General features: G+C 45.6%; 1 protein-coding gene across 1 annotated transcript; it reads left to right on the top strand.

The window, feature by feature from the left end:
* Window positions 1–1,997: 1,997 nt before the first annotated feature.
* Window positions 1,998–24,920, top strand: LOC120935242 (oocyte zinc finger protein XlCOF22-like; the record flags this gene model as incomplete). Its single annotated transcript, XM_040347408.1, has 3 exons — window positions 1,998–2,344; window positions 10,179–10,222; window positions 23,548–24,920. Coding segments are annotated over exons 1-3 (1,764 nt in total), but the record flags the coding sequence as incomplete, so codon positions are not given.
* Window positions 24,921–25,247: the final 327 nt, after the last annotated feature.

The following is a 25,247-nucleotide window of genomic DNA, read 5'->3' as shown; positions in this document are numbered from 1 at the left end:
ACATCTTCCCTTCCCCCACCCACACATGCTAATCACCAAATAGAAAAAGCCAAAACTTACCTGTCCTCACTGGAGAATCAGATTGATAGCCAGGCAGGCCCACCACCTGCTGTGGGTGGAAACACCGGGCCACTGCCCATTCCTCCTCAGTCAGCCTGACGGCGCAGGGTGGGCCTCCTCCAGTGCCCGTGGCATGGGCACTTATCCTGGCCATCTTGTCCCGGACCAGGCTCTTAAGATCGTTGATCTTCTTTTGTATCCCACCGGGGGTCCCCCCCCCCCGCCGCATTGATCTGATCCGTAATTTTTTTTAGGATCTCCCTCCTCCTGGCCGGGGTGGTGTTCCGGCTCTCAGGGCCATGTAAATAACGCCCATATCGGGTGATGGCCCGAGCAAGTGTCTGCTTCTCTGTGGTAGAAAAATTAAGCTTCCTACGCTTCGGTGCCATAACACCCACCACTCAGCAACAACAAAAAACAAACACAACAAACAAACACAAATACTCACACAACAAACAAACACAAATACTCACAGAAGAAACACACACAAAAATCAAACCACACAAGTAGACAGCTACTACAAATTCAAAAACAAACACGGAAAAAACAAACAGAAAATACACTCAGAAAAAAAACAATCAGCAGAAAACAAACAGAAAAAACACTTAGAAAAAAAACACAACTACTACACTCTACTACTCCTCCACAACTTTAATCTAACACTCAACTCACCAACACACACCAACAGACGACAGAGCAGAAGCAACTTGCTCTAGGAAAGGGGAACACAGGGATGTACTTTTGCAAGGGAAGTGTGTTTGTCTGGGGCTATTTATACACAGGGCGATTCTCAAACTAAGTACGCTTGGCCTTTTACCTATCTCACTGATTGCGCCGAGCCAAGTTCTGAGCATGCCCAGTGAGGTGCAGGTACGACCGGCCCTTCATTTTCATGGGGTCACGGCTCATTACAATGGAGCACGCCCACTTCCTTCCCACTTGCAATAACCCCGCCTTACACCTCGGGATTTAAGTTACGCTTGCGCAATTTTGGGCGCAAATGCGCTGTGGATACGGCACTTACGACACAAAATTAAGGCGCCGTAACTTAAAGTGTAAGTAAACCCACCTATCATTTTCAGCCAAGGAAGCTGCCATCTTGGCCTCTGTTTAATCTTCAACTGCCATGGTGCCGCACATGTGATCAGTTATGACACCAGCCATTGGTGGTTTGACAGTTTGGTTGAGAGCACAACCAATGTGACAGTTAGCAATACCGGCATGCCGGAAATGTAACTGCTTTTTGAAACTGTTAAATCGATGGGTTTACTTCCGCTTTAAATTACATAAGTTTTGAGTAACTTAATTTGCGCTGTTTGTGAATCTGGCCCAGAAAGTTTAATCTGTGCCAATATAAATATATATATAAATATATATAAATTATATAAATGGATTCTTCCCAATAAATATCCACTGAAAAATTGATAAAGTAACTTTTGCATGACTTACTTACATAACTGTGGCTTATCTCGCTGCATAATTTTAGCTTCAACTGACCTTACTTTTTAACATCCAGTTGTCATTTTATCGTTTTTAAAATTTTTAACCTTTTTTAAAAATGTTAAACATATTTGGTTTGTACATCTGCTAAAAATCATGTACATTACATTATAATATGACATTTCTTGATTATAATAATGACAAAACATTGTTTAGGAGACAATCTCACGAAACTCACAGATTAGTTCCAGCCTAATGAACTGTGAATTGGCCATTTTCCTGAGAAAATTCCTCCAAACAAAATCCTCATTCTCATCAAAAATAGTCCATTATAAAAACTTTTAACCATCCCACACGTGCTGTCCAACTCGGGACAGAAACAGTCTACTCCACAACAGATATCGCGGGAATTCGGGCAATTTTATAGTTCACTGTACAATTTGAACAGACCCCCTACTCCAAGTACCACAATAAGGGACTATATCTCGTCGTCACTGATGCCCTCTCTGCCCACGGAGGCCCGAGAGGATCTGGAACTCCCCATTACACTTCCAGAGGTCCAGCTTGCGCTGAAGAGCGCCAAGCCGGGGAAAGCCCCGGGCCCTGACGGACTTACCATAGCATACTACAAGACGTTACTACCGACCCTGGGGCACCACCTAGTGAGACTTTTTAACGATCTCGGCTCAGGGAAATTGCTCCACGCCACCACACTGCAAGCCCAGATATCTGTAATACTGAAAGAAGGGAAAGACCCAGCTAGCTGTAGCAGCTACCGCCCCATATCCCTTCTCAACACTGACCTCAAGCTGTTTACCAAAATTCTGGCGTCGAGGCTACAGAGGTATCTCCCGAGTCTGATACACCTGGATCAAGTGGGCTTTGTCCCCTTGAGGGAAGCCCGGGACAATACCATTAAGGTACTTAACCTGATACACATGGTGACCATCAATAAGACCCCGAGTCTGCTGGTCGGAACGGATGCCGAAAAAGCGTTCGATCGGGTAGACTGGCGATTTATGATGGCGACCCTGGAACATGTAGGGATTGGAGACAAGATGAGAAATTGGGTGACGGCGATATACACCGGTCCGACGGCGCGAGTGAGAGCTAACGGGGTACTGTCAGACTCATTCCCGATAACTAATGGGATGAGACAGGGATGCCCCCTCTCGCCCCTTTTGTTCGCTCTGTCACTAGAGCCATTTTTGTGCCATGTCCGTTTGAATCCTGACATAAAGGGCGTCGTGACCACGAACGCGCAATATAAAGTATCCGCCTACGCGGACGACCTACTTTTCACCCTCACAGACCCCGACACCTCCCTCCCAGCCCTTTTCCGGGAATTCGATAACTATGGCAAACTCTCCAATCTAAAGATCAACCTATCAAAGTCAGAGGCCATGGGCATAGGGATTTCGCAGCACCACCTTGCGCGGCTTAGGACAGGATTCGGTTTGAGGTGGACGGCAGTGGCGCTCAAATATTTAGGGACTTTCATCCCTCCCACACTCTCGCACCTCTACCGACTGAACTTCCCGCCCCTTTTGGCAGAAGTCCGGAAACTATTAACTCAGTGGACTAGCGGGCTACACTCGTGGGTAGGCAGGGTTAACATTTTAAAGATGACGATCCTCCCCAAGTTTCTGTACCTCCTGCAGGCCCTCCCGATTCGCATCCCCGGGGAGTATTTTAAACAAATACACTCAGCGTTCATTCACTTTCTCTGGGCGGGGAAAAAGTCACGGGTACACAGATCGGTCCTATCCCTCCCTAAAATACACGGAGGCTTGGCCCTACCGGACATTCGGACTTACTATCACTCAGTACATTTGGTGAGACTAATTGATTGGTGCCGTCACGGGCATAATAAATTGTGGACGACAATAGAGCAAGATCAGACTGACATCCCCCTGCGACGAGCACCTTGGTGCTCCGCCCCGCTCCCTCCTATGACCAGAAACCACCCCTTAATAGGAAACACAGTTAGGGTCTGTGCGGACCTTATGACTCGGCGATCCCTGGCCTCTGGGGACTCCCCTCTCAGACCTATCATTGGTCACCCGCTCTTTGTTCCGGGATTACGGGATAGGAGGTTTCTTAACCTCATGAGGGATGGCCTGTTCCAGGCATCCCATTTTAGTGCGGGGGGAAATGGAGATCGGCAGCAGAACTGACAGACCCCAACGGCGCCTACCGCCTTGACTTTTTGAGAGCAAATCAACTGTCTCATTTTTTAAGTAGCATCCCTGCCCCCCCGACGGGACAAGTTCCAATGACTGAGCTGGAGGAGATGTGCGAGGAATCTGGAGTGCTTCCACACGCTCTCTCCCTATTGTATGCCATACTGATAGCACCATCTGGAGGATATCGGCTACCAGCCCTGGAAAAATGGGAAAGGGACCTGAACACACAATTCTCACCCGCCAAAAAACAAACCATACTTCACTTCACACACAAATCCTCACTATGCGCAAAAACTCAGGAGACGAATTACAAGATTCTCTCCCGCTGGTACAGGACCCCGGACCTCCTAAATAAACTGTTCCCCAACTCTGCTGGCGTCTGTTGGAGATGCCAGCGGGACAGGGGCACCCTACTACACATCCTCTGGACCTGCCCACGAATCAGGGGCTTCTGGGGAGAGGTACGACGGATTGCCCAAAAATTCACAGGATACGTGGTACCAGACGACCCGGGCTACTTCCTCCTGCACGCAACCAACATGCCATCTGGAGTTTATAAGAAGTCCGTGGTTCGCCACCTCCTGGACGCGGCCAAGGCCTGCGTGCCTCTCCGATGGAAGTCACCTCACCCCCCGACTGTTGCTCTTTGGCTGCATAAGGTGGACGAGATCAGTAGAATGGAGGACTTGATACTCTCTAGCCAGCAACGCCACGAGACATACTCTGAGACGTGGCAGCTTTACAACATCTTCAAATACCCAGATGAGGGACAGAGTCTCAGAGGGACCGAATGCCCAGCTCCAACCCCACTGACAGATACATTGCCTATCCCTTAGGACACCCTACACGTACATGAACGACTTAGACTCATGTTACGCCCCCGTGGGGGCGCTTTACACCGACCCTGCTCGTGCAGACACCACCACCTCATCCCCCCCCCCCACCCCTCGTCTACCCGCCTCCCTTCCCCTCTCCCTATTTTCACTCTGTTAGACTTCTCTATACCTCTCTCTAACTCTTACTCTATCTTCTCCACTGAAAACGGAAAATAGACCTGGAGGTCGGCCCGATCGAGCCCCAATGCCAGGACAACTGAGGACTGATGTATCCTCTTAGAGACAAGTCCCGAGAGTTCTCGGTCACGCCCTCATATCCCACCGCGACATTACTTGTAAAAACCAAAGACTTATAGATATCTCTGTGATTGTGCTTGATTTGTACTCTTACTACTGTAACTTGTGTGTATTGGTGGTTCGCGAGGACCGGCTTTTTGATGAGAAATAAAAAAATTAAAAAAAAAAAAAAAAAAAAAAACTTTTAACAATAGTCTTTCTTCTATTTTTGCTCATTTTGGATTGAACAAAACTTTCATATTTTAATATTTTTCCTGGGTAAACTTAAGTAAACAATCTGCTGCTTTTAATTTAATAGAGAAAACCAAGTTTGGAATCTTTTGTAAAATTTGCTCAATTCTTAACTTATTATTTTCTACAACCAAATCTGTAGGATTTTTGTTAAATACTGAGGGCCAGATTCACAAAAGAGATACGACGGCGTATCTCCTGATACACCGTCGTATCTCTGAGAGTATCTATGCGGCTGATTCATAGAATCAGTTACGCATAGATAGCCCTAAGATCCGTCAGGTGTAATTGACTTACACCGTCGGATCTTAGGATGCAATACTTCGACCGCCGCTGGGTGGAGTTCGCGTCGTTTTCCAACGTCGGGTATGCAAATGAGCTTTTACGGCAATCCACAAAGGTACACGCGTTCGTTACGTCGTCGCTAGTCGGTTTTTCCCGTCGCAAAGTTAGTCATGCTTTTTCATGGCTTAACTTTAGAACAGCCATGTTAAAGTATGGCCGTCGTTCCCGCGTCCAATTTCATTTTTTTTTTTGCGTAAGACGTCCGGGAATACGAAAATTAAGTTACGCACGTCGCCGTTCAAAAAACACGTTGGGGCGCCGTAATTTCGCGCAAGGCACGGCGGGAAAATTGCGAACGGAGCATGCGCAGAACGTCCGGTGCGGGAGCGCGCCTAATTTAAATGGTACACGCCCCATTTGAATTAGGCGGGCTTGCGCCGGACGGCTTTACGTTACACCGCCGTAAGTTTACACGCAAGTGCTTGGTGAATCAGGCACTTGCGCTGAAAACTTGCGGCGGTGTAACTTAAAGACGTTACGTTACGCCGCCGCAGTTCTTTCTGAATTTGGCCCTAAATACCTTGTTGTTTACCATTAACTGATTTTTATACAGTTCTTACATAATTTTAATCAATAGTTTTTCCTTTAAACTTCTGCCCCTGTTTGTGCTTTGAATGACATGCAATAACACATTTCTGTTGTTTAGGCCTAAAATGTTCCTAAACATATACAAGCAGCATTAAACTGAGTTTCCTTAAAAAAGAACGTCTTTACACTCTGGCATTAAATATATATATATATATATATATATATATATATATATATATATATATATATATATATATATATATATATATATATATATATATATATAAAAAAAACTCCACACCTTTGGTCTCTGTGACTTTACTCTTCGCTGGTTCTCTACCTACTTATCCAACCGCACCTTCAGCGTTACTTTCAACTCTACTTCCTCCTCTCCTCTACCATTCTTTGTTGGGGTCCCCCAAGGTTCTGTTCTTGGACCCCTCCTATTTTCAATCTACACCTCCTCCCTGGGTCAGCTGATAGCCTCCCACGGCTTCCAATACCACCTCTACGCTGATGACACTCAAATCTATTTCTCTGCCCCTCAACTCCTTCATCTTCCTCACGTATCACTAATTTACTATCAGATATATCACTTTGGATGTCACGTCACTTCCTCAAACTCAACCTATCCAAAACCGAACTTATCATTTTTCCTCCCCCACGTGCCTCTTCCCCTGATCTTTCTGTCAAAATTGATGGCACAACTATCAGCCCATCCCCACATGCCAAGGTCCTAGGAGTAGTCCTGGACTCTGAACTGTCCTTTAAGCCCCATGTTCAATCACTGTCCAAATCTTGCCGCCTCAACCTCCGCAACATCTCCAAAATACGCCCCTTTCTAACCAATGACGCCACAAAGCTCTTAATTCACTCCCTGGTCATCTCTCACCTTGATTACTGCAATTCCCTTCTCATTGGTTTACCGCTGCATACTCTAACCCCCCTTCAATCCATCATGAATGCTGCGGCCAGACTTATCCACCTTACCAACCGCTCTGTCTCTGCTACTCCTCTCTGTCAATCCCTCCACTGGCTTCCGCTCGCCCAACGAATTAAATTCAAAATACTAACTACGACCTACAAAGCCATCCACAATTCTGCCCCCTGCTACATCTCTGACCTAGTCTCCAAATACCAACCTAATCGCTCTCTTCGTTCTTCTCATGACCTCCTGCTCTCTAGCTCTCTCATCACCTCCTCCCATGCTCGTCTACAGGACTTTTCCAGAGCCTCTCCAAGCCTATGGAACTCCTTACCCCAAACTATCCGTCTATCTCCTTCTCTTTTAGCTTTTCGAGGATCCCTGAAAACCCTCCTCTTCAGAGAAGCCTATCCTACCCACATCTAACAACTGTATTTTAACTTTGCCCACCTGATCACCCCCCACATCTACTACCCTCTGTTCCACTTCACCCTCCCTCTAGATTGTAAGCTCTAACGAGCAGGGCCCTCTGATCATTTCTGTATTAAATTGTATTGTAACTATACAGGGAGTGCAGAATTATTAGGCAAGTTGTATTTTTGAGGATTCATTTTATTATTGAACAACAACCATGTTCTCAATGAACCCAAAAAACTCATTAATATCAAAGCTGAATATTTTTGGAAGTAGTTTTTAGTTTGTTTTTAGTTTTAGCTATTTTAGGGGGATATCTGTGTGTGCAGGTGACTATTACTGTGCATAATTATTAGACAACTTAACAAAAAAAAAATATATACCCATTTCAATTATTTATTTTTACCAGTGAAACCAATATAACATCTCAACATTCACAAATATACATTTCTGACATTCAAAAACAAAACAAAAACAAATCAGTGACCAATATAGCCACCTTTCTTTGCAAGGACACTCAAAGGCCTGCCATCCATGGATTCTGTCAGTGTTTTGATCTGTTCACCATCAACATTGCGTGCAGCAGCAACCACAGCCTCCCAGACATTGTTCAGAGAGGTGTACTGTTTTCCCTCCTTGTAAATCTCACATTTGATGATGGACCACAGGTTCTCAATGGGGTTCAGATCAGGTGAACAAGGAGGCCATGTCATTAGTTTTTCTTCTTTTATACCCTTTCTTGCCAGCCACGCTGTGGAGTACTTGGACGCGTGTGATGGAGCATTGTCCTGCATGAAAATCATGTTTTTCTTGAAGGATGCAGACTTCTTCCTGTACCACTGCTTGAAGAAGGTGTCTTCCAGAAACTGGCAGTAGGACTGGGAGTTGAGCTTGACTCCATCCTCAACCCGAAAAGGCCCCACAAGCTCATCTTTGATGATACCAGCCCAAACCAGTACTCCACCTCCACCTTGCTGGCGTCTAAGTCGGACTGGAGCTCTCTGCCCTTTACCAATCCAGCCACGGGTCCATCCATCTGGCCCATCAAGACTCACTCTCATTTCATCAGTCCATAAAACCTTAGAAAAATCAGTCTTGAGATATTTCTTGGCCCAGTCTTGACGTTTCAGCTTGTGTGTCTTGTGCAGTGGTCGTCGTCTTTCAGCCTTTCTTACCTTGGCCATGTCTCTGAGTATTGCACACCTTGTGCTTTTGGGCACTCCAGTGATGTTGCAGCTCTGAAATATGGCCAAACTGGTGGCAAGTGGCATCTTGGCAGCTGCACGCTTGACTTTTCTCAGTTCATGGGCAGTTATTTTGCACCTTGGTTTTTCCACACGCTTCTTGCGACCCTGTTGACTATTTTGAATGAAACGCTTGATTGTTCGATGATCACGCTTCAGAAGCTTTGCAATTTTAAGAGTGCTGCATCCCTCTGCAAGATATCTCACCATTTTTGACTTTTCTGAGCCTGTCAAGTCCTTCTTTTGACCCATTTTGCCAAAGGAAAGGAAGTTGCCTAATAATTATGCACACCTGATATAGGGTGTTGATGTCATTAGACCACACCCCTTCTCATTACAGAGATGCACATCACCTAATATGCTTAATTGGTAGTAGGCTTTCGATCCTATACAGCTTGGAGTAAGACAACATGCATAAAGAGGATGATGTGGTCAAAATTCTCATTTGCCTAATAATTCTGCACTCCCTGTAATGTCTTCCCTGATGTTGTAAAGCGCTGCGTAAACTGTTGGCGCTATATAAATCCTGTATAATAATAATAATAATAATATTATATCAATTCCCGATAATACAGGGATATACGGTACTTCTGAACTTTGAGATTTTTAACCATCCCATGTTAACCCACTTATATAAAAAACATATTTACCCCTTGTTTAGACTGATTTTCCTGTGCACTTAAAAAAACAAGAGATGCAATGTTCTTTTAACTTTGTCTTATTAGTTTCTTTCGTTCGTTACATTGTCTGTCTTTGGTGATTTTTCTTGTTGCATTTTTATGTTGCTGTATCTTCGTTCATTGGAAGAATAATGTCCTTATTTTCTTTGAAGAGTTCTTGTTCGTGTTTTCTCTGGCTCGCCTTGTTATTTTTTGGCTCGTGTAAATGTAAATGTTTAGTTAAGCTGTAGGTATCCTCAAGTAAACAAATGTAAAGATGCGTGCGTAAAAAATAATGTCTTTCTCCTTTTTGTGTATGCGAAAGGAATGTATAATGTATAGTGTATTCTTGGACCGTTCATACATCAAAATCCGACCTTCATTATAGCTCACCCAAAGTGTACATCTGCCTGTGTAACTACAATGGTGGCCTTTGAAAATAATGTGAAGCTTTAGATTCTATTTCAACACTTCTTCTGTGAGAACTCTCACCTTTTTTAGAATCTTCTTGGCAGCTCTTCACGTACGTAAACATTTACGATTTTTCTCCTTAACCAGAAAGTCCTCGCTGGATTTTCCATGATATCTTGAACATTCTGTCCAAAATAGCTGGCCCATTAGCCTCGTGTAAGTTTTTTTTTTTTCTTCTTGTAAACAACAAGCGGTTTAACAGGTGAGAAAACAAAACAGCGTAAAAACTCACCATTGTTTTTGAGCCTTCTCTCGTCTGATGGAACACAAACGCCTCTTTGCTTCTAGGTCCTTTGATCATATTTTTCTTCAAGATTTGAACAAACATCTCTGTGTCTTAATTTCCCCATTTCAAAGCATAGGAAAAAAGATGACCAACATGGCTGGCTTCGACAAATGTTAAATGAGAGAGATAGAACATAGGGGACATATTCCTCTAACATGTGTGATGCGATATTTCAAACTCTCCTTCTCCAGGCGTTCTTGGTTCCCAAAATACAGACATAGGTTTACTTCATTATACAATGTTTATTCTTCCACAGATATGACAGCAAACAGATAGTCTATGCTTACATCGTTACAGCTGGTAAGAACATCAATGCAGGTTGATACTTCAGAAAGTTACAGACGGAGGCAAGATATTATGATCTTTCTCCTGGGAGAGGGTCCCTTCCCCACCCCCATCTCTCTGCAGAGTCCGATGACCCCGAGACCCCGGTTCGTAGAAAATTGCCCCAGCCCCTGTTCAAATCCAATCCGGGGACAAACTTGGTCCGGGGACAGTATCCTCAATCCGGGGACTGTCCTCTGAAATCAGGGGTGTCTGGTCACCCTAAACTGGATCCTCCTCGCTCACTCCTGCAAGTCTGTTGTGGTTTCTGTCAGTCTCCCTCGGGATGTGACCAGAACAGGAAGTTGTGGAACACACATCACTTGAGCAAAATAAGTTTGTTGAAGTAGATGCAAGTGGAAGAAGTGGACATGCAGAGAATACTATATTGAGTACAAAATATTGTATGATTACATGAATTTGCACAGATTTTTAGTTTATTTGATATAGAAGCAAATATTACAAGAATTACTAATAAAGTAGGTGTAAAGTGGAAGCAGTGGATCTGCAGGGAACAGCATCTTGAGCACAAAACACTTTATGTTGTATATGAATTTGCACATGGATCAGTTTCCTTCATTTATCGATAAACACCATAAGATGAATGAAGTAGGTGTAAAGTGGAGGCAGTAGATCTGCAGAGAATATTATTGGAGCCCCTAGCACTTTATATATGAATGTCTCCACATATTTTAGTGTATTTGTGATAATTGATGGGCGGCACACACAATAGGACAGCGCTGTGACACATAATGCTCTTCTAGGTGATAAAGGGAAGACTTACCTTTGTTACAGCAGCAGTCCGGTAGAAGTTATTTCTGGAGGTATTTGAGTTGTTACACATAGCGCAGGTTTTTTTCTATTTATATTGGGGACATAATTGCCCAAATCTGGGGATCAGGAGCCATTTCCACCCTTTACTCTCGGCTGGGGTTCTTTGTATCCATATAACAGATGTTCTACATGACTAAATCTGACATCAATTTTACTGCAAAATCAAAGGGGCCAAAATGTCTCTCCCCCCCCCCCCCCTGAGCAGTAATATATTTCTATCCCCCTTGGTGGGAGTGGAGATGACCCATCTATAAGCATATACAGTACATACACACACAGCACAAGGCCATGTTCACACTATGAGATGTTTGACTGGGCTGCAGTTCCTCTGAGCTCCACAAGGTGGTGATCTCACTTCTACCCAGACAGGAAGTCTCTATGGAAGACAGGAAGTGATGTCAGATACAGAGAGAGAACAAAAGACATTCCATTTGGAAGGCCGTAGAGAGGAGACATTGCTGGATCTGGCGGCAGAGGAGGTAATATGTAGATTAACCCCTTCAGGGGGATCAGTTGATGATTAATATATCTTGCTGTCAAAGCTGGCCATACAGGGCTCAGTTTTATCGTTCATCCAGCAGGATAAGTGAAACAAGCTGAAGTGATCCACACATTGGAGGGGGATGGGGGAATTCTCCCTGCTGCACTATTGTATTCTGACAATGGGGGGCGCTTCTCCACATGTGTGGTTTGAATACCGTTTACATATGCGGGCGCTGCTCACGTATGTGTTCGCTTCTGTGCGCGAGCTCGTCGGGACAGGGTGCGTTTTCTGGCTCCTAACTTTTTAAGCTGGCTCCTAGATTCCAAGCAAATTTGTCAAACCCTGGTGTGGATACTGTAATGACCAGTTGTCACAGGACTACACAAAACCCCCACAAGTGTATCCACAAGTAAGCTGGGAAGGAGGGACTTTCTCTCTGTACAGACAGACATATTAACGACCCTCAAGGCATTCCAGGCAAACTTGAAACCCAGGGATCCTGAGCCCCACTCTAGTAGGGCCCAGGTAAGGGAAGTTTCATCCTCACAGGAGGGCCCCCCACTAATAAAGCAGAAACTCAGGATCCAGGTGGCAGGTTTAGAACTGCACCCCTGTGGTCACTGCCCACTCAGGACTAGTTAAACCTTAATCCAAGGTTCTCCCAATCCACCAGGCCCTCAAAGGCCCCATACACACGAGAGGATCGATCCGCTGGAATTTATCCGCGGATCGGTTTCAACGGATAGATCCGCTGGTGTGTACGACCCAGCGAATATTTATCTGCTGATATTTTTCGGGCCGATGGATTTCCAGCGGATAAAAATTTCTTAGCATGCTAAGAAATCTATCCGCTGGAATCCAGTCCAGCGGATTGATCCGGTGGTCTGTACAGACTCACCGGATCAATCCGTCCGATTCCCTCCCTCGCATGCGTCGTAATGATTCGACGCATGCGTGGAAGTCCTTATATTTCAACGTCGCCTCGTCATCATCGCGGCGACGGCGCGACACGTCACCGTGGAGGGAATTCCGCGCGGATTTTGATCTGATCGTTAGTACAGCCATCAGATCAAAATCCGCCAGAGGATTTATCCGGACCGTTTCCGCGGCTAAATCCTCTCGTGTGTACAAGGCCTACGACATCATTCTGAGAGAATGGAAGGAGCCTGAGAGGAAGCTCTTAAAATTTAAGACCTGGAAACACAGGTGCCCCTTCAAGGAGGAATGATTTTTTAAGACACCCAGACTAGATGCTTCCCTAGCACAGGTGTCCAAACAATCTGACCTCTCCTTCAAGGATGCAGGCAATATCAGGGACCAAATGGACTGACAGTCCGAGACCCTTCTGCGCAGGGCCTGGGAGGACAATGCTGCGGCCATGAGTCTAGCCTTGGCATCAGCTTGTGTGGCCAGGAACGCAGACATGTGGGTCACAAAGTTGATGGACCACGTGTCGCAAACTTACAACAGGTCTTGGACTCCTTGAAGGTGATTTGGAAGAGCTGTGGCCTACTTGGCAGTTGCAGCGGTCGAAACAGTAAGTACAACCACTAAGCCCGCGGCTCTTCTGAATTCCGCAAGGAGGATCTTGTGGGTTAAGACCTGGGATGGGGACAACACATCTAAGAAAAGTTTGTGTGGTCTACCTTTTAGGGGTTCCCTACTCTTTGGTTCTGGGTTGGACCAGGCCCTTTCTAGGTCTACAGAGAAGGGCAAGAAGTTTATGGTAAAGCCTAAGAAAGATGGGGGAAGATTTTTTTCGAGGCCCCCAGGTTAAGAACCGGTTCAGGGATAAGAAGGAAGGCAATTAATGAGGAGTTGGTAAAGGAAAGCAAAAAGGAGGCCTCCTTATTTACGGCCTAAAATCCATTACAAAGATACCAAGTGACTTCAGGGTGGGGGGAAGGCTCTCTCACTTTGTCATTCAGTGAGAAAGGATCATTCAAAGCCCCACATCCTATGAATAATAAGAGAGAGCTACAGGTTGGAACTACAGTGAGAAATGGAGTGTACCAGCAGTAGATGCTGCTGTCTCTTCCCTGAATAAAAGTCTAACTTGTCCAGTGGACAATGTTCAGGTATTTAAGGATCCAGGGAATAAGAGGCTGGAATCATTGCTTAAAACATAGTTTTCTATGGCTGGTGTAGTAGCACAACCTGCAGTAACAGTAATTGACATTTGTCAATTCTTTAATGATTTTGGGTGGAAAAGGTACCCTTCTTCCAGTGAAAAAAAGGACCAGGAGTCCTTCATTTAAACGCTCTGCTTCTCCTTCGCCTGGGGCATTATCCTCTAGGCAGTCTCGGTGGCCTCCGCCATCAACCCCAAGAGGGAGACCTCAGAACCAAGTTCAGGGCCAGAAAAAGCCTTGGAGCCAAAAATCTGCAAAACAGAGTCCAAAGGCCTCCTTGTGAAGGGGCGCCCCCGCTCGATCGAGTGGGGGAAGGCTCCTGCAGTTTGCAGAAGCCTGGCAGGAGGAGATCCAGGACAGATGGGTCATCTCCATAGTGTCTCTAGGATACAAGCTGGAGTTTCAGGAGTTTCCACCTCCACGTTTCCTAAGATCGAGTGTTCCCAAGGACCTGATATAAAAAAAGGTCTTTGTTTCAGGCACTAAACCAACTGCTGCTTCAGGGGGTTATCACGGAGACCCCCGCCCCAGAGGAACAAGGAGGAAGGTTTTATTAAAATCTCTTCATGGTGCCAAAACTGAATGGTGATGTTAGACCCATTCTAGATCTTAGGCCCCGTACACACGACCGAACATGTCCGCTGAAACTGGTCCGCTGACCAGTTTCAGCGGACATGTTCGGTCGTCTGTACGTCCGACCGGACAATTTTCCGGCGGATCAGACAGGTTTCCAGCGGACAAATGTTTCTTAGCCTGCTAAGAAACATGTCCGCTGGAAGCCTGTCCGTTGGACTTGTTTGGTCGTCTGTACAGACTCACCGGACATGTCCGATCGGCCGAAAGCCCTTTGCATGCGTCAAAGTGATTCGACGCATGCATGGAAGCATTGAACTTCTAAAGCCGCGCACGTCGCAGCGACGGCGCGGCCACGTCACCGCGTATCGTGTCCGCGCGGATTTCTGTTTGATGGTGTGTGCAACCATCAGACAGAAATCTCCGAGCGGACATGTCCGCTGAAAACGGTCCAGCGGACCGTTTTCAGCAGGCAGTCCGTCCGTGTGTACGAGGCCTGAAGGGTCTGAACCGATTCTTAACCACTTCCATACCAGGCACTTAGGCACCTTCCTGCCCAAGGCCCAAGCCAATTTTCAGCTTTCAGCGCTGTCGTAGTTTGAATGACAATTGCGCGGTCATGCTACACTGTACCCAACAACTAAAAAAAGACTGAACATTTTGAAAAAAAAATAGTTTTTATTTTTTTCTGTTATTTTTAATTGTAAATAAGTAAGTTTTCTTCTTCAATTACAGGCACTGATATGGTGGCACTGATGGGCGGCATTGATGGGCACCGATAGGCGGCACTCATGGGCGGCACTGATGAGCACTCATAGGTGGCACTGATGGGCACTCATGGGTGGCACTGATGGGTACTTATGGGTGACACAGATGGGCACTGATAGGTGGGCACTGGGCATGGATGGACACTGAGGGGTGGCACTGATGGCATTGCTGGGTATCACTTATTTATTTACACATTTTTGACAGTGTCCATGTTGCCAGTCAGTGCCCATTTGTGGGCACTGATTGGCATCTATTGTGCTTTTTTTTTAACATGTGGATGGCCATGGGGCATGTACCTGGCCATCCACATGTTGCCCCCTTTCCTGGTGGTCCTGGCGGCTTCCCTGGTGGTCCAGTGTGGGAATCTGAGGGGGGGCTGCGCTGATAAACGGCTCTTCCTGTTTACATCGTGATCAGCCGTGATTGGACACGGCTGATCACGTGGTAAAGAGCCTCCGTCGGAGGCTCTTTACCGAGATCGGAGATGCAGGGTGTCAGACTGACACCCCGCATCACCGATCGCCGCGCGCCGGCATGTTATCCTACAAGGGATCCGCACGCCTGCGGGACAGATGCCTTAGTGACCCCTTGGGATCAGTTCTCACTAATCTATGCGTTCCCTCCAGTTCAGTTGCTTCCACGTCTTCTATGCAGGATCAAGGGGGAACGGAAGCTGGTGACCTATGTTGCTCAAGCATGGCCCAGGAGACCTTGGTATGCAGAGATCGTAAGGATGGCAGTGGCAAGTCCTTGGACTCTGCCATCTCGCCCGGATCTGCTTTCGCAGGGGCCAGTGTTCCATCCTGCCTTATGAACGCTAAGTTTGATGGTTTGGCTGTTGAGGTCCTCATTTTAAAGCATCAAGGCTTTCAGGCTTAGTGATAACTACCCTGATTAATGCAAGGAAGCCAGCCTCTAGGGCAGGGATATGCAATTAGCGGACCTCCAGCTGTTTCAGAACTACAAGTCCCATGAGGCATAGCAAGACTCTGAAGGCAACAAGCATGACACCCAGAGGCAGAGGCATGATGGGACTTGTAGTTTTGAAACAGCTGGAGGTCTGCTAATTGCAGAATAGGGCTATTTACTATAAGGTCTAGAAGGCCTATGTTTCTTGGTGTGAAAACAAGAGTCTGCATCCTCGCAAGTATGTCATAAGCGGGATTCTCGCCTTCCTTCAATCAGTAGTGGAGATGAAACTAGCCTTGAGTACTATTAAGGGTCAAATCTCGGCCTTGTCAGTATTTCTCCAAAGGCCTCTTGCTTCAGATTCCTTAGTTCAGGTCTTTGTACAAGGCGTAACACGTATAAATCACCTCTATGTCCATGGGATTTAAATCTAGTCTTGTCAGTTCTTCAGGAGCCCCCTTTTGAGCCAATATGTAATGCTCCATTGGCTCTTGTCACAAGAAAATTTGTATTTTTAGTTGCAGTAACCTCCGTAAGAAGAGTTTGAGTTGGTAGCTTTATCTTGTAAAGAGCCTTTTCTATTGGTACATAAGGAAAAGGTGTTACGTCCTCACCCATCCTTTTTGCCTAAGGTAGTATCCAGTTTTCATATGAACCCGGATATTTCATTACCTTTTGTTTTTTCCAGAACCAGGTTTTGCAGAAGAAGAGTTACTACACTCTCTTGATGTAGTAAGGGCAGTAATTTCTATCTGAAAGCAACTGCTCAGATTCGGAAATCTTATGCTTTGTTTGTCTTGCCAGAAGGCCCCAAAAAAAGAGCATCGAAGATGACCATCTCTAGATGGATTCGTCAGACCATTGTTCAAGCTTATGGTTTAAAGGGAAAAGTTCTCCCTTTTCACCCAAGGGCACATTCTACCAGGGCAGTCATTGGCTCTTGGGCGGTGTGTCATCAATCCTCCATGGCTCAGGTTTGCAAGGCCGCAACTTGGTCATCAGTGCATACATTCACTAAATTCTACCAGGTGGATGTAGGTCAGCAGGAGGATGCTGCCTTTGGGCAAAGCATTCTGCAGGCTGCAGTATAGGTCCTCATGTCTGACGGGGGTCTGCTATTTTTTTTTTGTTTCTCCCTCCCCTCAGATGGCATTGCTTTGGGACATCCCATATGTTATTACTATGGTGCTCTGTGTCCCGTGATGTACTATCCAGAAAATAATTTTACAGGTAAGCTGTTATAAAAATCCTATTTTTTTTTCACTGTAAGGGCGGTAAGAATGTGGATCTCTCTTCCACAAGTGTTGGTGGCTGCGGGGAGTATTGATATTTTTAAGAGACTCTTGGACGTGCATCTTAAAGAACACAATATACAGGGATATGGGAAATGATTATTGACACTGACACACGTGCACCTACACAGGTCACACTGGATGGACTATTGTCCTTATTCAACCTTACCTACTATGTAACTATATTCTGCATACTGTACCCTTCTCCTGCATCTCATGTCCTGTGGTGACCTACACCCTTCTCTGGTACGTTGCACCCCATGTTCTGCACACAGCAGAACATGTCCTGCACCCTTCTCCTGCTCCTTGCACCCCAAGTCCTGTACCTCACAAATTACTTGCCCTGCTCCAGGAGCCAATAACACACACTTCCCTTAAAAACTCTCCTAGCTTTTTTAGCTGGCTCCTAGTTTCAAAGCAAATTTGTCAAGCTCCACCTTAAGTGACTTCCTCCCCTCCCCCTCATTATGTAAGTCATGCTGAGATAATCTCCCATTGGCTGAGCAATATTCTCATTTGTCTCTGAGCTCCTTCTTGCTATTCCTCGTCCTGCCTGTTGTTTCCTTGGATTGATTTTCTGTGTAGTGACCCCCGGCTTCATCTTTTGGATGCGCTCGTCTGTTGCTTGTCCTGACCTTTATCCTGATTCCTCGATCTCCTCCTCATCTCCCCTCCATATCCTCTTACACAGCTTTTCTCCACACCTGCAGTGACCCTGGGGGTGGAAATTTGGCCCCAGCACTCAGCAAAACCCATCCCCACCATTAGGAGCTCTGGAGAAAATTGTCTGGTGTGTACACTCGGTTCCTCCACACGTCACCTGATCACATGAGAGCTTACTTTCACAGATTCCTGACAGATTTCTGTATGGTAAAGGTCAAAGTTCACTCTTCAGTTTAGGTGAGATAGGACACACCCAGGAACAATGATTTGGTCTGCATGGGAGCCTCATATAGAGGACCCCTCAAATCTCCCCATCCAAATGTCCCTCCATGCAGTCTATATGTCCTATGACATCACACTGACCTCACAGCTCCTCCTCCTAATGTCCATCTATCTGGCTTTTTTTCTGATGCTCTTAGGATGTGGGTGAACCCTTGGCCTCCTCACTTGCAAAGTGAGACTGTTAGTCCTGCATTCTATGTAATGACATCAGAATACCTGCAACAAGCTTTTAACTTGGAGAGTGTGGGGGTCCTGTGTGGGTAAATTATATCTCCGTCTGAAGTGGGACTTTAATACAATGGAAACCTGAATGGTGAGGTGAGGAGGATTCTGGGAAATGTATTTGATTTCACTATTTGTGTTCAGATCTAGAGTTTTCCTCCTGTGAAGTCTGGAGATCATATGACCATCACATTGCCTCCACCTCCCTCCCTGATAGAATAGAGAAATACAAAGAAGATTCTAGAAGTCACCAGAGAGATGATGGAGGAGAGGTGAGCGGTGCCGGGAATTCTGGGACATTATCCAGTAACAGACAAGGGATGTGTCTGGATGGTGACTGTATCATTGTGTGTGTCAGGTTCCTATAAGGTGTCAGGATGTCACTGTCTATTTCTCCATGGAGGAGTGGGAGTATTTAGAAGGACACAAGGATCTCTACAAGGACGTCATGATGGACAATCAGCCGCCCCTCACATCACCGGGTAAGAGGAGACTTTATTGTAAAGGAGAGAGCAGTACGGAGGCTCCACCTAGATCCCCATCATCTGATAAACACATAGAAACAATGGGCCAGATTCATAAAGACTTATGACGGCCGTATCAGTAGATACGCCGTCGTAAGTCCGAATCCGCGCCGTCGCAACTTTAAGCGTATGCTCAAACTGAGATACGCTTAAATGTTGCTAAGATACGACCGGCGTAAGTCTCCTACGCCGTCGTATCTTAACTGCATATTTACGCTGCCCGCTATGGGCGTGTACGCTGATTTACGCCTAGAATATGTAAATCAGCTAGATACGCCTATTCGCGAACGTACGCCCGGCCGTCGCAGTAAAGATACGCCGTTTACGTAAGGGATTTTCAGGCGTAAAGATAAAACACCAAAAAGATGGCGCAGCCAATGTTAAGTATGGACGTCGGAACCGCGTTGAATTTTTCAAATTTTACGTCGTTTGCGTAACTCGTCCGTGAATGGGGCTGGCCGTAATTTACGTTCACGTCGAAAGCATTGACGATTTGCCTACGTCATTTGGAGCATGCGCACTGGGATACGTCCACGGACGGCGCATGCGCCCTTCGTTAGAAACGTCAAATACGTGGGGTCACTAGTATTTTGCATAGAACATGCCCCCAATCAGCCTATTTTGAATTAGGCGGGCTTACGCCGGCCCAGTTACACTGCGCCGCCGTAAGTTACAGCGCAACTTCTTTGTGAATACAGGACCTGCTGCTCTAACTTACGGCGGCGTAGTGTATCTGAGATACGCTACGCCCGCCGAAATCTATCTGAATCTAGCCCAATGTATTCAGTCAGTGTGTGCGTTTCCTACAGATGGATCCAGTAATGGGAACCCACCAGAGAGATGTCCCCGTCCTCTGTATTCCCGGGATTCCACACAGGAAGGTCACACCATCCCTCACCATCATCAGGTAGATGAGGAACAATCACTGATAGTATCATTAGGATCTGTACATTATCTGCATTGTTACCATTGATGTCATTTGTATTATATATTCAGAGTGGAAACCTGAGATATTATAATATTGTTGTTAAAGAAGAGTATAAAGAGGAGGATGAGGAGTATGGGGTGATGGAGGAGGTTTCAGAAGGACACAAGGATATGATGGAGCCACCTAATACCAGGAACCCACCAGAGAGATGTCCCCGTCCTCTGTATTCCCGGGATTCCACACAGGAAGGTCACACCATCCCTCACCATCATCAGGTAGATGAGTGACAATTATTGGTAGTTCTGATTTATACACAGCATGTTTGTTACAATGAATGTTTTATTCTATATTCAGAGTGGAAATATCGGGGATGACAATATTGATGTTAAAGAAGAGTATAAAGAGGAGGATGAGGAGTATGGAGTGATGGAGGAGTTTTCAGAAGGACACAAGGATATGATGGAGCCACCTAATACCAGGAACCCACCAGAGAGATGTCCCCGTCCTCTGTATTCCCGGGACTCCACACAGGAAGGTCACACCATCCCTCACTGTTACAAGGTTGGTGGGACAGAGCATCTAGAACAGGGATATGCAATTAGCGGACCTCCAGCTGTTGCCAAACTACAAGTCCCATGAGGCATAGCAAGACTCTGACAGCATCAAGCATGACACCCAGAGGCATGATGGGACTTGTAGTTTGGCAACAGCTGGAGGTCCGCTAATTGCTTATCCCTGATCTAGAACATTGACTCCTAGAGATGATGTGTGGATTTTTTATGTGATGTCACAATAATAATTCCTATTGTTTACAGATGATATTTTCTCTCATTTTCTTGATTTAGAGTGGAGATCCAATCGATATAGAATTTGAGGTGAAATCAGAAGAAGAAGAGACGTATGTGAGGGATGATCAGCAGTCTATGGAGGAGGATGGAATAACGGGGACATTTATAGAGGAGGACACTCCTACAGAGATCAGCACAGGTGGGTCATTAACCACTGGGCACTTAAACCCCCTTCCTAACCAGACCAATTTTTAGCTTTCGGTGCTCTCACATTTTGAATGACAATTACTCAGTCATACAACACTGTACCCATATGAAATTTCTGTAATTTTTTGCACACAAATAGAGCTGTCTTTTGGTGGTATTTAATCACTGTTGGGTTTTTTATTTTTTTTGCGCTATAAAAAAAATGACTGAAAATTCTGTAAAAAAAAAAAAAGAATAAATATCTTTGTTTCTGTTATAAAACTTAACAAATTCGTAATTTTTCTTCATAAATTTTGGCCAAAGTTTATACTGCTACATATCTTTGGTAAAAATAAGTACAAATTGGTGGATATTATTTGGTCTTTGTGAAAGTTATAGAGTCCACAAGCTATGGTGCCAATCTCTGAAAATTGATCACACCTGAAGTACTGACGGCCAATCTCATTTCTTGAGACCCTAACATGCCAGAAAAGTACAAATACCCCCCAAATGATCCCTTTTTGGAAATAAGACATTCCAAGGTATTTAGAAAGACGTATGGTGAATTTTTTGAAGTTGTATTTTTTTCCCACAATTCTTTGAAACATCAAGATTTTGTTTCTGTTTTTCTTTTCACGAAATTGTCATATTAGCAGGTTATTTCTCATACACAGCATATGCATATCACAAATTACACCCCAAAACACATTCTGAGTATGGCGATACCACATGTGTGAGACTTTTACACAGTGTGGCCACATACAGAGGCCCAACATGCAGGGAGTACCTTCAGGCGTTCTGGAGCACCCAGGCCAATTCTGACATTTCTCAAATTGCCTTTCAGGAGAACCTTGGAGAGAGTGCAGCTCCGCCCCTTCAACAGTAAACACATGCAGCCTTTAAATCCCTCCTCTTCCACCATGGCCTCAGTTATTATGTTTCCTCCGCCATGGTGGAAGCAGCAGCGGGAACCAGGGAGCTGGGTTCTCTCCAAGGTTGGAGGGGATAGGCTTACCTTTTGTTTTTTTCTGCCTGGGTGCAGCGACCATCCCAGCCCCCCCACCTCAAGCGGGGGGTGTTTCAGAGTCCCCAGTCTCTTCTGCTCACGGGAGTAAAGAATCCACAGGAGGCACAGTGTCTGTGCACCCGGATTCCGCTGGCATGGCCCTGGTGGCCAGGCGGGTGCCGCTGCTGGTCAGCGACGTGTCTCACATGTCGATTCTGGGTCCCGCTCGGCTGGTCACGTCATGTCCGCTGACCAGGTCTCTTGGGCTGGAGCACTCCTCCCCTCTTTATTACCTCTTATTAGTGGCCACCAGTGCATAGGAGGAATCCCTTCAGTTCTCCCACATAGATGAGTTTATCTCTCATGGTTGAGACGCAGGTTCTTTCATTCTATTAACAGGGTAGGACCCACTAATTTGGTGTACTTTGTCGCAGTAAGTGGGCTTAGCACTATATGACTATATAGTGTTACCAAACCCCCATATTTTTTAATATGTTCAGGTGTTTTTAACTAGCCTTGCAGGATAAATGTCTGCACTATGTACTCTATGTTGTACATTACACCATTCTGATACTATATAGTCCTATCTGTTGTATCTTATACAGTATGTTGTACATTACATAGTCCTGACTTCTCTCTACCCACTGATTTATATACACATAATATGTATTCTCTTTTGTTACACCCATTTCCTACCATTTTATATCTGATTGGAGCACAGACTTACATGTTGATAATAATGTGATAACATCTTCAAACTTTGGAACCTTAAACAGAAAGTGATAACGAGGGAGGAGTCAATAACCCAATGATGGTGGTCTTCAGAATCAGTCCAGTCTTCATCATTTGTTCTCCCCCCCATCCTCACTCTCTGACCTCTGGTGGGGCTCAGTCCCGCTGTTATTAATGACTAAATAAGGAAGTGCAGTACTTCAGTGTTGGGAAGATGGTAATGAGTGATAGAGGGGGTGGGGACACTCGTCCTATAATCTCTTCATCATTGTCACTCCTATAAAAGACAGTTCTCATTGTTTCCTCACTCTCTGACTAAGGTCCATGAATAAAGAAATGATCTGGTAGGAGATCGGAGGAGCCATTTACTAGTTACCTTGAGGGTGGAATTGTAAGATCCTCAGAGACAAAGCTGCCTGATGTGGGCGGAGTCCTGGTTTAGGGGAACCAATCTGCTCATGTCTAGTAATAATCTTTTTATTTCTATTTTAGTAGATGGACGGGAGAAGAGGAAAACCTCAGAGGATTGTCTCACTTTGTCTCCAGACTGTAAAGTAGAAGATGCGGACATCACACAGTATAGTCCAGGAGAAAACCCAACTACCTCAAATGTCCATCCGGCACCACACAGTGTAGATGGACCATCGTATTCCTCTTACCCTGAGGAACCTCAGACTGGGAGGGACGGTGCCGTCCTTCCAACACATAGGAGGTTTTCCTGTACTGAGTGCGGGAAGTGTTTCCATTCTATATCCAATCTTAATAGGCATAAAAGATCTCACACAGGGGAGAAACCGTATTCCTGCCCTGAGTGCTGTAAATGTTTTCCAGTGAAGTCTGGTCTTCGCACACATCTGAGATGTCACACGGGGGAGAAGCCATATAACTGCCCTAAGTGCGGGAAATGTTTTTCACAGAAGTCCCATCTTTCCAAACATCAGAGATCTCACACGGGGCAGAAGCCATATTCCTCTTATCCTGAGGAACCTCAGACTGTGAGGGACGGTGCCATCCTTCCAACAGATAAGAGGTTTTCCTGTACTGAGTGCGGGAATTGTTTCCGCTTTAAATCTGAACTTAATGTGCATAAAAGATCTCACACAGGTGAGAAGCCTTATTCCTGTTCTGAGTGCGGGAAATGTTTTTCACGGAAGTCCTATCTTTCCATACATCAGAGATCTCACACGGGGGAGAAGCCGTATTCTTGTCCTGAGTGCGGGAAATGTTTTTCACAGAAGTCCTATCTTTCCACACATCAGAGATCTCACACAGGGGAGAAGCCGTATTCCTGTCCTGAGTGCGGGAAGTGTTTTTCAGAGAAGTCCCATCTTCACAGACATCAGAGATCTCACACGGGGGAAAAGCCATATTCCTGTCCTGAGTGCGGGAAATGTTTTTCAGAGAAGTCCAATCTTTACATACATCAGAGATCTCACACAGGGGAGAAGCCGTTTTCCTGTCCTGAGTGCGGGAAATGTTTTTCAGATAAGTCCAGTCTTTACAGACATCAGAGATCTCACACAGGAGAGAAGCCACTTTCCTGTCCTGAGTGCGGGAAATGTTTTTCACAGAAGTCCCATCTTTCCAAACATCAGAGATCTCACAAGGGGCAGAAGCCATATCCCTCTTATCCTGAGGAACCTCAGACTGTGAGGGACGGTGCCATCCTTCCAACAGATAAGAGGCTTTCCTGTACTGAGTGCGGGAATTGTTTCCCCTTTAAATCTGAACTTAACGTGCATAAAAGATCTCACACAGGTGAGAAGCCTTATTCCTGTCCTGAGTGCGGGAAATGTTTTTCACGGAAGTCCTATCTTTCCATACATCAGAGATCTCACACGGGGGAGAAGCCGTATTCCTGTCCTGAGTGCGGGAAATGTTTTTCACATAAGTCCTATCTTTCCACACATCAGAGATCTCACACAGGGGAGAAGCCGTATTCCTGTCCTGAGTGCGGGAAGTGTTTTTCAGAGAAGTCCCATCTTCACAGACATCAGAGATCTCACACGGGGGAAAAGCCATATTCCTGTCCTGAGTGCGGGAAATGTTTTTCAGAGAAGTCCCATCTTTCCAAACATCAGAGATCTCACACAGGGGAGAAGCCGTTTTCCTGTCCTGAGTGCGGGAAATGTTTTTCAGATAAGTCCAGTCTTTACAGACATCAGAGATCTCACACAGGAGAGAAGCCACTTTCCTGTCCTGAGTGCGGGAAATGTTTTTCACAGAAGTCCCATCTTTCCAAACATCAGAGATCTCACGCGGGGGAGAAGCCGTATTCCTGTTCTGAGTGCGGGAAATGTTTTTCACAGAAGTTAAATCTTTACAAACATCAGAGATCTCACACAGGGGAGAAGCCACTTTCCTGTCCTGAGTGAGGGAATTGTTCCTCACTGAAGTCCTGTCTTCCTGTACATCAGGGATCCCACACAACCCTCAAGGTGTATTAGTGCCTTGAGTGTGGGAAATGTCTTGTATATGAATGTTGCTGGACATCACAGCTCTCATGTGGGGAAGAAGCACACCCTGATATACACCTCAGATATACTCCATGGCTGATCTTCATCATGTAAGAAACAGTTCATAAGGAGATCAGAGATCACCAAAGACATGGATGAAGTGTTGTACCGTGTTGGCCATTGATAGCAGTATAAAAATAAAAATTGAGTCATTACCTCTCA

Source organism: Rana temporaria, chromosome 4 (genome assembly GCF_905171775.1).
Source record: "Rana temporaria chromosome 4, aRanTem1.1, whole genome shotgun sequence".
Lineage (NCBI taxonomy): Eukaryota > Metazoa > Chordata > Amphibia > Anura > Ranidae > Rana > Rana temporaria.
The sequence above is the reverse complement of the archived record's forward strand: the minus strand, read 5'-3'. Positions and strand labels throughout refer to the sequence as shown.